Raw genomic sequence first — 14,275 nt, 5'->3', positions numbered from 1 at the left:
TTCCGGGAATGGGGAACACCAGGAACCCGGGAACGCTGGGAATTGGGAACACCAGGAACGCTGGGAATTGGGAACACCGGGAACTGGGGAACTTGGGGAATTCTAGGAAATGGGAAATGCTGGGAGTTTGGGAATTCCGGGAATGGGGAACACCGGGAATTGGGAACACCAGGAACCCGGGAACGCCGGGAATTGGGAACACCGGGAACTGGGGAATTTGGGAATTCTGGGAATTGGGAATTCCGGGAATTGCGGGAATGGCGGAGCTCACGTCCAGCAGCGCGCTGTCCACGCTGAAGCCGTGCGAGCTCAGCAGCGCCTGCAGATTGTCCAGGCTGGAGTCGATCGTGTCCAGGTGCTCGTTCAGCTCATTCCTGCTGGGAACGGCCCCAAACAGCGGGATCAGGGCCGGGAACGGGAATCTCGGGAATCCCAACCGAGGGAGCCCCATCCCGGAATTCCAGGAATCCCGGGAATCCCAACCCAGGGGGACCCCCCTGAGGAGTCCCATCCTGGAATCCCGGGAATCTCGGGAATCTCAACCCTGGGGAGCCCCATCCTGGAATCCCGGGAATCTCGGGAATCCCAACCCAGGGAGCCCCATCCCAGAATTCCAGGAATCCCGGGAATCCCAACCCAGGGGAGCCCCATCCCCGAATCCCGGGAATCTCGGGAATCCCAACCCAGGGAGCCCCATCCCGGAATTCTGGGAATCCCAACCCAGGGAGCTCCATCCCAGAATTCCAGGAATCCCGGGAATCCCAACCCAGGGGAGCCCCATCCCCGAATCCCGGGAATCTCGGGAATCCCAACCCAGGGGAGCCCCATCCCGGAATCCCAACCCAGGGGGACCCTCCTGAGGAGCCCCATCCCAGAATTCTGGGAATCCCGGGAATCCCAACCCAGGGGAGCCCCATCCCCGAATCCCGGGAATCTCGGGAATCCCAACCCAGGGGAGCCCCATCCCCGAATCCCGGGAATCTCGGGAATCCCAACCCAGGGGAGCCCCATCCCCGAATTCTGGGAATCTCGGGAATCCCAACCCTGGGGAGCCCCATCCCGGAATCCCGGGAATCCCAGGAATCCCAACCCAGGGAGCCCCATCCCAGAATTCTGGGAATCCCAACCCTGGGAGCCCCATCCCAGAATTCTGGGAATCCTGGGAATCCCAACCCAGGGGAGCCCCATCCCAGAATTCCGGGAATCTCGGGAATCCCAACCCAGGGGAGCCCCATCCCGGAATCCTGGGAATCTCGGGAATCCCAACCCAGGGGGGCCCTCCCGAGGAGCCCCATCCCAGAATCCCGGGAATCCCAGGAACCCCAACCCAGGGAGCCCCATCCCGGAATCCCAACCCAGGGGGACCCTCCTGAGGAGCCCCATCCCGGAATTCCGGGAATCCCAGGAATCCCAACCCAGGGAGCCCCATCCCGGAATTCTGGGAATCTCGGGAATCCCAACCCTGGGGAGCCCCATCCCGGAATCCCAGGAATCCCAACCCTGGTGAACCCCATCCCGGAATCCCGGGAATCCCGGGAATCCCAATCCATGGAAGCCCCATCCCGGATTCCCGGGAATTGCCGGCGCTCACTTGTCGAGGCAGGCGACGCTCAGGCACTTTTCCTGGGATTGGGGATTGCCGGGAGCGGCTCCGGGCTCGTTTTCCCGCAGGATGGAGTCGATGAAGGTGGAGGGGGACAGGGGGGTCTCGGCTCCCGGCGCGGCGTTCCCAGAATTCCCGGAATTCCCGGGATTGGCGGCGTTGCCGGGGTTGGGCTCCTCCACGTGCGGGCTGGGCGTGGGGCTGGGCGGCTCCTCCTTGATCCGGATCACCGGGCTGCTCCTGGGGAAAAGCGGGAATGAGGGGTGGGAAGGAGGGGAATGGACGGTGGGAAGGATGGGAATGAATGATGGGAATGATGGGAATGAATGATGGGAATGATGGGAATGATGGGGAGGAGTAATGGGAATAATGGGAATGAATAATGGGAATGATAGGAATGATGGGAATGATGGGGAGGAGAAATGGGAATAATGGGTATGAATAATGGGAATAATGGGAATAATGGGAGCGATGAGGATGAGTAATGGGAATAATGGGAATGATGGGAATAATGGGAATGATGGGGATGATGGGAATGATGGGAATGATGGGAATGATGGGGATGAGTAATGGGAATAATGGGAATGAATAATGGGAATGATGGGAATGATGAGGATGAGTAATGGGAATAATGGGAATGAATAATGGGAATGATTAATGGGAATGATGGGAATGATGGGGATGATGGGAATGATGGGGAGGAGAAATGGGAATAATGGGAATGAATAATGGGAATAATGGGAATGATGGGGATGAGTAATGGGAAAAATGGGAATGATGGGAATAATGGGAATGATGGGAATGATGGGGAGGAGTAATGGGAATGATGGGAATGAATAATGGGAATAATGGGAATGATGGGGATGATGGGGATGATGGGGATGAGTAATGGGAATAATGGGAACTATGGGAATGATGGAGATGAGTAATGGGAATAATGGGAATGAATGATGGGAATAATGGGAATGATGGGGATGATGGGGATGAGTAATGGGAATGATGGGAATGACGGGGATAAATGGGAATAATGGGAATGAATGATGGGAATGATGGGAATGAATAATGGGAATAATGGGAATGATGGGAATGATGGGGAGGAGTGATGGGAATAATGGGAATGAATAATGGGAATGATGGGAATGATGGGAATGATGGGGATGATGGGAATGATGGGGATGATGGGGATGAGTAATGGGAATAATGGGAATGAATAATGGGAATGATGGGAATGATGGGAATGATGGGAATGATGGGAATGATGGGGATGAGTAATGGGAATAATGGGAATGAATAATGGGAATAATGGGAATGATGAGGATGAGTAATGGGAAAAATGGGAATGATGGGAATAATGGGAATAATGAGAATGATGGGAATGATGGGGATGATGGGAACGATGGGGAGAAGTAATGGGAATAATGGGGAGGAGTAATGGGAATAATGGGAATGATGGGAATGATGGGAATGATGGGAATGATGGGGATAAATGGGAATAATGGGAATGAATGATGGGAATGATGGGAATGAATGATGGGAATGATGGGAATAAAGGGAATGATGGGAATAACGGGAATAAAGAATGGAAAAATGATGGGAATGATGGAAATAAATAATGGGAATGATGGGAATAAATCATGGAATAAATAATGGGAAGGACGGGGATAAATGATGGGAATGATGGGAATAATGGGAATAAATAATGGAAAAATGATGGGAATAATGGGGATAAATAACGGGAATGACGAGAATGATGGGAACGATGGGAATAAATGGGAATGATGGGGATAAATAATGGGAATGATGGGAATGATGGGAATAAAGAGAATGATGGGAATAACAGGAATAAATAATGGGAATGAATGGAATGATGGGAATAAAAAATGGAAATGACGGGAACGATGGGAATAATGGGAATAAATGATGGGAAAGATGGGAATGAATAACGGAATAAATGATGGGAATGATGGGAAAAAGTAATGGGACTAAATAATGGGAATAAAGGGAATAAATGATGGGAATGATGGGAATGATGGGAATAAAGAGAACGATGGGAATAACGGGAATAAATAATGGAAAAATGATGGGAATGATGGGGATAAATAGTGGGAATGATGGGAACGATGGGAATGAATAATGGAATAAATGATGGGAATGATGGGAAAAAGTAATGGGAATAAATAATGGGAATAAAGGGAATGATGGGAATAAATAATGGGAATGATGGGAATGATGGGGATAAACAATGGGAATGATGGGAATAAATGATGGGAATGATGGGAATAAAGGGAATGATGGGAATAATGGGAATAAATAATGGAAAAATGATGGGAATAAATAATGGAAATGATGGGAACGATGGGAATAATTAATGGGAAAATGATGGGAATAATGGGAATAAATAATGGGAATAATGGGAATGATGGGAATAAATGACGGGAATGATGGGAACGATGGGAATGAATAATGGAATAAATGATGGGAATGATGGGAAAAAGTAATGGGAATAAATAATGGGAATAAAGGGAATGATGGGAATAAATAATGGGAATGATGGGAATGATGGGGATAAACAATGGGAATGATGGGAATAAATGATGGGAATGATGGGAATAAAGGGAATGATGGGAATAATGGGAATAAATAATGGAAAAATAATGGGAATAAATAATGGGAATGATGGGAACGATGGGAATAATTAATGGGAAAATAATGGGAATAATGGGAATAAATAATGGGAATAATGGGAATGATGGGAATAAATGATGGGAATAATGGCAACGATGGGAATGAATAATGGAATAAATGATGGGAATGATGGGAAAGAGTAATGGGAATAAATAATGGGAATAAAGGCAACGATGGGAATAAATAATGGAGAAACGATGGGAATGATGGGGATAAATAATGGAATAAATAATGGGAATGATGGGAACGATGGGAATAATTAATGGAAGAATGACGGGAATAATGGGAATAAATAATGGGAATAAATAATGGGAATGATGGGAATGATCGGAATAAATGATGAGAATGATGGGAATTAATTATGGGGATAACAGGAATAATGGGAAAGACGGGAATGATGGGAATGATGGGAATGAATAATGGAAAAATGATGGGAATAATGGGGATAAATAACGGGAATGATGGGAATGATAGGGATAAATAATGGAAAAACGATGGGAATGATGGGGATAAATAATGGAATAAATGATGGGAATGATGGGAATAAATGATGGGAATGATGGGGATGATGGCAATAAAGGGAATGATGGGAATAACGGGAATAAATAATGGAAAAATGATGGGAATGATGGGAATAAATAATGGGAATGATGGGAATGATGGGAATAAATAATTGGAAAAAATAATGGGAATGATAGGAATTAATCATGGGAATAATGGAGATAATGGGAATGACGGGAATGATGGGAACGGATGAGGGGAATGATGGGAACGATGGGAATGATGGGAATAAATAATGGAATAAATGACGGGACTGACGGGAAAAAGTAATGGGAATAAATAATGGGAATGATGGGAAAATCGGGAATAAATAATGGAAAAATGATGGGAATGAGAGGAATAAATAATGGAATAAATGATGGGAATGATGGGAAAAAGTAATGGGAATAAATAATGGGAATAAAGGAAATGATGGGAATACTGGGAATAAATAATGGGAATGATGGGAATGGTGGGAATATAACGGGAATGATGACAATGAATAATGGGAATAACGGGAATAATGGAAATGACGGGAATGGGCTGGAAGGGTGGGATTAGGGAGGGAATTCTTGGCACGGGTGGGATGAGAATCCCGGAAATCCTGGCTGGGAACGAGCTGGGAATGAACTGGGAATGTGCAGGGGGAGCAGCCGAATTCCAGGAGAGCCCCGAGCCCCTTCCAGGGCCTTTTCCAGAGGTTTTTCCAGCACAGCTGGAGAGGGGCTCGGCATAAAGGCTGCAGGGGCAGGAGCCTGGGGGGGTTTTAGGGAATTCTGAGGGGTTTTTTGGGAATTTTCAGGGGTTTATTAGGGAATTTTTATGGGTCCTTTTAGGGAATTTTGAGGGGTTTTTTAGGGAATTTTGAGGGTTTTTTTAGGGACCTTTCAGGGTTTTATTAGGGAATTTTCAGGGGTTTTTAGGGAATTCGCAGGGTTTTTTTTTTAGGGGATTTTGAGGATTTTTTTAGGGAATTTTCAGGAGGTTTTTTTAGGGAATTTTGAGGGGGTTTTAGGGAATTTTCAGGGGTTTTTTTTTTGGGAATTTTGAGGGTTTTTTTAGGGAATTTTCAGGAGGTTCTTTTAGGGAATTTTGAGAGGTATTTTAGGGAATTTTGAGGGTTTTTTTAGGGAATTTTGAGGGGTATTTAGGGAATTTTGAGGGGCTGGAGAGGGCCTTGGCATAAAGGCTGCAGGGGCAGGAGCCAGGGAACGGCTTCCCCATGGAATTTCGGGACCTTGGGAAGCCATTCCCGCCCGCCAGCGAATTCCCAGAGAATCCCTGGAACAATCCCGGCACAGCGGGAGCTGCCGGGATGATCCCGGAGCCCCTTCCCACCCCGAATCATCCCGGAATTCCATGAAAAAAAAGAGCTGAGGAGAAGCAGTTCCCGAATATTCCGGAGCCCCGTTCCATCCCCATCCCACCTTTCCCGGCCACCTCGGAGCATTCCCAGGATCCAGAGGCTCCCGAGCTCTTTTCCAGGGAATTCTCCACGGGATAAAGACCCCAATTCCAGAGGGACAAATCCCAACCTCTGGAATGGGAACTGGGGCTTGAGTTCTCCCCTTCCCTGAGCTCTTTTCCAGGGAATTTTCGATGGGATAAAACCCAATTCCAGAGGGACAAATCCCAGCTGATTTCTCCCTCCCTGAGCTCTTTTCCACGGAATTTCCAATGGGATAAAGACCCAATTCCAGAGGGACAAATCCCAAAATCTGGAATGGGAACTGGACTGAATCCCGAGCTCTTTTCCAGGGAATTTTCAATGGGATTAAGACCCAATTCCAGAGGGACAAATCCCAGCCTCTGGAATGGGAACTGGACTGGATCCAACCCCCCCTGAGCCGTTTTCCAGGGAATTCTCAATCCCAGCCTCTGGAATGGGAACTGGACTGAATCCCGAGCTCTTTTCCAGGGAATTTTCAATGGGATAAAGACCCCAATTCCAGAGGGACAAATCCCAACCTCTGGAATGGGAACTGGGGCTGAATCCAACCCTCCCGAGCCGTTTTCCAGGGAATTCTCAATCCCAACCTCTGGAATGGGAACTGGGGCTGAGTTCTCCCCCTCCCTGAGCTCTTTTCCAGGGAATTTCCAATGGGATTAAGACCCAATTCCAGAGGGACAAATCCCAACCTCTGGAATGGGAACTGGGGCTGGATCCAACCCCCCCCGAGCCGTTTTCCAGGGAATTCCCGCCGGGGTAAGCCCGTGATTCCGGGCTTTGGCTGCCCGGCTCTGGCGGAAAAGGAGCTTTCCCAGGGAATTTTTGGGATGCGATTCCCACCTCCCGTCCAGGCTCCCGCCGGGAGAGGCCTCGGGGCTGGACGGGGGCAGCTCGGTCACGTCCGAGATGATGGGGCCGGAATTGGCGCCGGAATCCGGGGAATACAGAGCGGAGCCGCCGAAGGCCGGGGACGGAGCCTGGAATGGGAAAGGCGGGATCAGGGCTGGGATGCCGGAATTCCTGGGAAAAGCAGGGTTGGGACACCGGAAATCCCCAAGGGAAAAGGTGGGGAAGAGTCCCAGAATTCCCAGGGAAAAGGTGGGGAAGAGCCCCAGAATTCCAAGAAAAAAGGAGGGGAAGAGTCCCAAAATTCCAAGGGGAAAGTGGAGCGGGACCCCAAAATTCCAAGGAGAAAGGAGGGGTAGATCCCAAAATTTCCAAGGGAGAAGGTGGAGCGGGAGCCCCAAAATTCCCAGAAAAAAGGGGGGGAAGAATCCCAAAATTCCAAGGGAAAAGATGGGCAAGAGTCCCGAAATTCCAAGGGAAAAGGCGGAGCGGGAGCCCAAAATTCCCCGAAAAAAATGTGGGGCAGGACCCCAGAATTCCCAGGAAAAAGGTGGAGAAGAGTCCCAGAATTCCAAGGAAAAAGGAGGGGTAGATCCCAAAATTCCAAGGCAAAAGGTGGAGTGGGACCCCAAAATTCCCAGAAAAAAGGTGGGGTGGGACCCCGAAATTCCAAGGGAAAAAAGGTGGGGAAGAGTCCCAAAATTCCAAGGGAAAAGGTGGAGCAGGAGCCCAAAATTCCCAGAAAAAAGGTGGGGAAGAGCCCCAGAATTCCCAGTCCTTTTTCCCATTCCCATTCCCATAAATCCCACCCCCCGTTCCCATTCCCACCAATCCCCTTCCCACAAATTCCTGTCCCCGTTCCCATTCCCACCGATCCAACTCCTCATTCCTATTCCCCTCATCCCCATTCCCACCAATCCCATTCCAACCGATCCCATTCCCAACAATCCCATTCCCACAAATCCCACTCCTCATTCCCATTCCCACCAATCCCAGTCCTTTTTCTCCCCCATTCCCACCAATCCCACTCCTCATCCCATTCCCAATGAATCCCAGCTCCCATCCCATTCCCACCGATCCCATTCCCACCATTCCCATTCCCACCGATCCCACCTCTCATTCCCATTCCAACCAATCCCATTCCCACCGATCCCATTCCCAACACTCCCATTCCCACAAATCCCACTCCCACCAATCCCATTCCCACCGATCCCATTCCCACCAATCCCATTCCCACCGATCCCACCTCTCATTCCCATTCCAACCAATCCCATTCCCACCAATCCCATTCCCAACACTCCCATTCCCACAAATCCCACTCCTCATTCCCATTCCCACCAATCCCAGTCCTTTTTCTCCCCCATTCCCACCAATCCCATTCCTCATCCCATTCCCAATGAATCCCAGCTCCCATCCCATTCCCACTGATCCCATTCCCACCATTCCCATTCCCACCGATCCCACCTCTCATTCCCATTCCAACCAATCCCATTCCCACCATTCCCATTCCCAACACTCCCATTCCCACAAATCCCACTCCTCATTCCCATTCCCACCGATCCCATTCCCACCAATCCCATTCCCACCGATCCCACCTCTCATTCCCATTCCAACCAATCCCATTCCCACCAATCCCATTCCCAACACTCCCATTCCCACAAATCCCACTCCTCATTCCCATTCCCACCAATCCCATTCCCACCAATCCCATTCCCACCAATCCCAGTCCTTTTTCTCCCCCATTCCCACCAATCCCAAACCCACATTCCTCATCCCATTCCCAATAAATCCCAGCTCCCATCCCATTCCCACTGATCCCATTCCCACCAATCCCATTCCCAATGAATCCCAGCTCCCATCCCATTCCCACCGATCCCATTCCCACCATTCCCATTCCCACCGATCCCATTCCCACCGATCCCACCTCTCATTCCCATTCCAACCAATCCCATTCCCACCATTCCCATTCCCAACACTCCCATTCCCACAAATCCCACTCCTCATTCCCATTCCCACCAATCCCAGTCCTTTTTCTCCCCCATTCCCACCAATCCCATTCTTCATCCCATTCCCAATGAATCCCAGCTCCAATCCCATTCCCACTGATCCCATTCCCACCAATCCCATTCCCACAAATCCCACTCCTCATTCCCATTCCAACCAATCCCATTCCCACCAATCCCATTCCCACCAATCCCATTCCCAATGAATCCCAGCTCCAATCCCATTCTCACCAATCCCATTCCCACCAATCCCATTCCCACCGATCCCATTCCCACCAATCCCATTCCCACAAATCCCACTCCTCATTCCCATTCCCACCAATCCCATTCCCACCAATCCCATTCCCAATGAATCCCAGCTCCCATCCCATTCCCACCGATCCCATTCCCACCAATCCCATTCCCACCAATCCCACCCCTCATTCCCATCCCCCATTCCCATTCCCACCCCTCATTCCCATTCCCACCAATCCCATTCCCACCAATCCCATTCCCAATGAATCCCAGCTCCAATCCCATTCCCACCAATCTCATTCCCACCAATCCCATTCCCAATGAATCCCAGCTCCAATCCCATTCCCACCGATCCCATTCCCACCATTCCCACCCCTCATTCCCACCCCTCGTTCCCATTCTCACCGATCCCATTCCCACTGATCCCATTCCCACCGATCCCATTCCCACCATTCCCACCCCTCATTCCCATTCCCACCGATCCCATTCCCACCATTCCCACCCCTCATTCCCATTCCCACCGTTCCCATTCCCACCGCTCCCATTCCCACCGCTCCCATTCCCACCAAATCCCACCCCTCATCCCGCCCCCCTCCCTTCCCCATTCCCGCTTTTCCCGCCCGGCTCACGGCGTAGGGGGAGTTGCCGTGGACGTGTTCCAGGGAATATTGCCGGCTGTACTTGGGCATGGAATGCGCGGAGCCGCCGTCGTTCAGCATCAGCGGGCTGCCCGTTCCCGGGAAATCCCGGGAAAAAAAAAACCCGGGAACAAGCCCGGAGTCAGCGCCGGGAACGCATCCCGCACATCCCGGAGAATTCATCCCGCACATCCCACAGAATCCATCCCACAGAATCCATCCCACACATCCCACAGAATCCATCCCACAGAATCCATCCCGGAGAATCCATCCCGGAGAATCCATCCCGCACATCCCACAGAATCCATCTCACAGAATCCATCCCAGAGAATCCATCCCACAGAATCCATCCCGCAGAATCCATCCCACACATCCCACAGAATCCATCCCACAGAATCCATCCCACAGAATCTATCCTGGAGAATCCATCCCACACATCCCACAGAATCCATCCCGGAGAATCCATCCCACACATCCCAGAGAATCCATCCCGCACATCCCACAGAATCCATCCCAAAGAATCGATCCCGGAGAATCCATCCCAAAGAATCGATCCCGGAGAATCCATCCCACGCATCCCGGAGAATCCATCCCGGAGAATCCATGCCACACATCCCACAGAATCCATCCCACAGAATCCATCCCGGAGAATCCATCCCGGAGAATCCATCCCGCACATCCCACAGAATCCATCTCACAGAATCCATCCCAGAGAATCCATCCCACAGAATCCATCCCGCAGAATCCATCCCACACATCCCACAGAATCCATCCCGGAGAATCCATCCCACACATCCCAGAGAATCCATCCCGCACATCCCACAGAATCCATCCCAAAGAATCGATCCCGGAGAATCCATCCCACGCATCCCGGAGAATCCATCCCGGAGAATCCATCCCACACATCCCACAGAATCCATCCCACAGAATCCATCCCGGAGAATCCATCCCGCAGAATCCATCCCGCAGAATCCATCCCAGAGAATCCATCCCACAGAATCCATCCCACAGAATCCATCCCACACATCCCACAGAATCCATCCCGCACATCCCACAGAATCCATCCCACAGAATCCATCCCGGAGAATCCATCCCGGAGAATCCACCCCACACATCCCAGAGAATCCATCCCGCAGAATCCATCCCACACATCCCAGAGAATCCATCCCGCACATCCCACAGAATCCATCCCAAAGAATCGATCCCGGAGAATCCATCCCAAAGAATCGATCCCGGAGAATCCATCCCACGCATCCCGGAGAATCCATCCCGGAGAATCCATCCCACACATCCCACAGAATCCATCCCACAGAATCCATCCCGGAGAATCCATCCCGCACATCCCACAGAATCCATCCCACACATCCCACAGAATCCATCCCACAGAATCCATCCCGGAGAATCCATCCCGGAGAATCCATCCCGCAGAATCCATCCCGCAGAATCCATCCCACAGAATCCATCCCACAGAATCCATCCCACAGAATCCATCCCACAGAATCCATCCCACAGAATCCATCCCACAGAATCCATCCCACAGAATCCATCCCGGAGAATCCATCCCACAGAATCCATCCCACAGAATCCATCCCGGAGAATCCATCCCACAGAATCCATCCCACAGAATCCATCCCGCAGAATCCATCCCGCAGAATCCATCCCACAGAATCCATCCCACAGAATCCATCCCGCACATCCCACAGAATCCATCCCGGAGAATGCATCCCGGAGAATCCATCCCGCACATCCCACAGAATCCATCCCGGAGAATCCATCCCACACATCCCACAGAATCCATCCCAAAGAATCCATCCCACAGAACCATCCCACGCATCCCGGAGAATCCATCCCGCACATCCCACAGAATCCATCCCACAGAATCCATCCCACACATCCCACAGAATCCATCCCGCACATCCCAGAGAATCCATCCCACAGAATCCATCCCGCACATCCCACAGAATCCATCCCACAGAATCCATCCCACAGAATCCATCCCACACATCCCAGAGAATCCATCCCGCACATCCCACAGAATCCATCCCAAAGAATCCATCCCACAGAATCCATCCCAGAAAATCCCTCAATCCCATCCCCCATTCCCGAGCCCCGCGATTCCCGGTATTCCCAGCATTCCCGCCATTCCCACCATTCCCAATTCCCACCATTCCCACCATTCCCCCATTCCCAGCATTCCCGCCATTCCTACCATTCCCAATTCCCACCGTTCCCACCATTCCCCCATTCCCAGCATTCCCAATTCCCACCATTCCCACCACTCCCATTCCCACCATTCCCAATTCCCTCCATTCCCATTCCCACCATTCCCAATTCCCTCCATTCCCATTCCCAATTCCCTCCATTCCCAATTCCCTCCATTCCACCATTCCCATTCCCCCCATTCCCATTCCCACCATTCCCCCATTCCCCCCATTCCCATTCCCACCATTCCCGACATTCCACCATTCCCACAATTCCCACCATTCCCATTCCCAGTCCCCCCATTCCCATTCCCACCCTTCCCAATTCCCACCCTTCCCATTCCCACCATTCCCATTCCCATTCCCTCCATTCCCATTCCCACCCTTCCCATTCCCTCCATTCCCATTCCCTCCACTCCCATTCCCACCCTTCCCAATTCCCACCATTCCCATTCCCACCATTCCCCCATTCCCACCATTCCCAATTCCCACCAATCCCCCATTCCCACCATTCCCATTCCCATTCCCCCCATTCCCATTCCCATTCCCTCCATTCCCATTCCCCCCATTCCCAATTCCCACCATTCCCATTCCCCCCATTCCCATTCCCACCATTCCCATTCCCATTCCCACCATTCCCATTCCCCCCATTCCCATTCCCCCCATTCCCATTCCCTCCATTCCCATTCCCTCCATCCCCCCATTCCCACCATTCCCAATTCCCACCATTCCCCCATTCCCACCATTCCCATTCCCTCCATTCCCATTCCCACCATTCCCATTCCCTCCATTCCCATTCCCTCCATCCCCCCATTCCCACCATTCCCAATTCCCACCATTCCCCCATTCCCATTCCCATTCCCTCCATTCCCATTCCCACCATTCCCATTCCCCCCATTCCCAATTCCCACCATTCCCATTCCCACCATTCCCATTCCCCCCATTCCCAAACCCCACCAGATCCCGTTTTTTCCCTGGATTCCCCCCCCCTCCCCGAGGATATTCCAAGGAATTCCCCCCCCCTTTCCCGAGGGGTGTTGGGATGGGGGATTCCCGAGGGCCGGAATTCCCGGGATTTCCCTCACATTTTCCGCTTGACGCCCAGGATGCGATTGGACTGCACGAGCGAGATCAGGAACTGGATCAGCTGCGGGAAAGGCGGAGAGCGGCCTCAGCGGCACTGGGAGGGACTGGGAGGGGACTGGGAGGGGGTAATTGGATACTGGGATGGACTGGGAGGGAATGGGAGGGACTGGGAGGGACTGGGAGGGGATTGGGAGGGACTGGGAGGGGATTGGGAGGGACTGGGAGCGACTGGGATTGGAACTGGGAGGGACTGGGAGGGACTGGGATGGGGTAATGGGGTACTGGGAGGGACTGGGAGGGACTGGGAGGAACTGGGAGGGACTGGAGGGGATTGGGATGGGGTAATGGGGTACTGGGAGGGACTGGGAGGGACTGGGAGGAACTGGGAGGGGATTGGGAGGGACTGGGAGCGGGAATGGGGCTGGAATTGGGGAATTGGGGCAGGAAAAGTGGGAATTGGGGCAGGAAAATCGGGAATGGGGCTGGAAAATCGGGAATTGGGGCCGGAAATGTGGGAATTGGGCTGGAATTGGGGCAGGAAAATCGGGAATGGGGCTGCAAAAGCGGGAATGGGGCTGGAAAATCGGGAAGGGGGCTGGAAATTTCGGAATTGGGGCTGGAAAAGTGGGAATTGGGGCCGGAAAATCGGGAATTGGGGGTGGAAAATCGGGAATCGGGGCCATAAACTTGGGAATTGGGATGGAAATTAGGGAAATGGGGCCGGAAATGTGGGAATTGGGGCCAGAAAATCGGGAATTGGGGCCGTAAACTTGGGAATTGGGATGGAAATTCGGGAAATGGGGCCGGAAATGTGGGAATTGGGGCAGGAAAATCAGGAATTGGGGCCGGAAAATCGGGAAATGGGGCCGGAAATGTGGGAATTGGGGCAGGAAAATCGGGAATGGGGCTGGAAAAGTGGGAATTGGGGCCGGAAAATCGAGAATTGGGGGTGGAAAACTGGGAATCGGGGCCGGAAATTTGGGAATTGG

General features: G+C 51.5%; 1 protein-coding gene across 1 annotated transcript in view; it reads right to left on the bottom strand.

Moving 5' to 3' along the window:
• The window catches only part of LOC125338440 (collagen alpha-1(XXV) chain-like), a 37,727-nt gene that overhangs the window by 18,333 nt on the left and 5,119 nt on the right, over positions 1-14,275 (bottom strand). Inside the window, 5 exon segments of the mRNA XM_048329224.1 lie at positions 272-374; positions 1,592-1,843; positions 7,119-7,255; positions 9,991-10,087; positions 13,286-13,347. Coding sequence (XP_048185181.1) covers positions 272-374; positions 1,592-1,843; positions 7,119-7,255; positions 9,991-10,087; positions 13,286-13,347 — 651 coding nt within the window.

This window comes from Corvus hawaiiensis, chromosome 26, assembly GCF_020740725.1.
Source record: "Corvus hawaiiensis isolate bCorHaw1 chromosome 26, bCorHaw1.pri.cur, whole genome shotgun sequence".
Taxonomy (NCBI): Eukaryota; Metazoa; Chordata; class Aves; order Passeriformes; family Corvidae; genus Corvus; species Corvus hawaiiensis.
The sequence above is the reverse complement of the archived record's forward strand: the minus strand, read 5'-3'. Positions and strand labels throughout refer to the sequence as shown.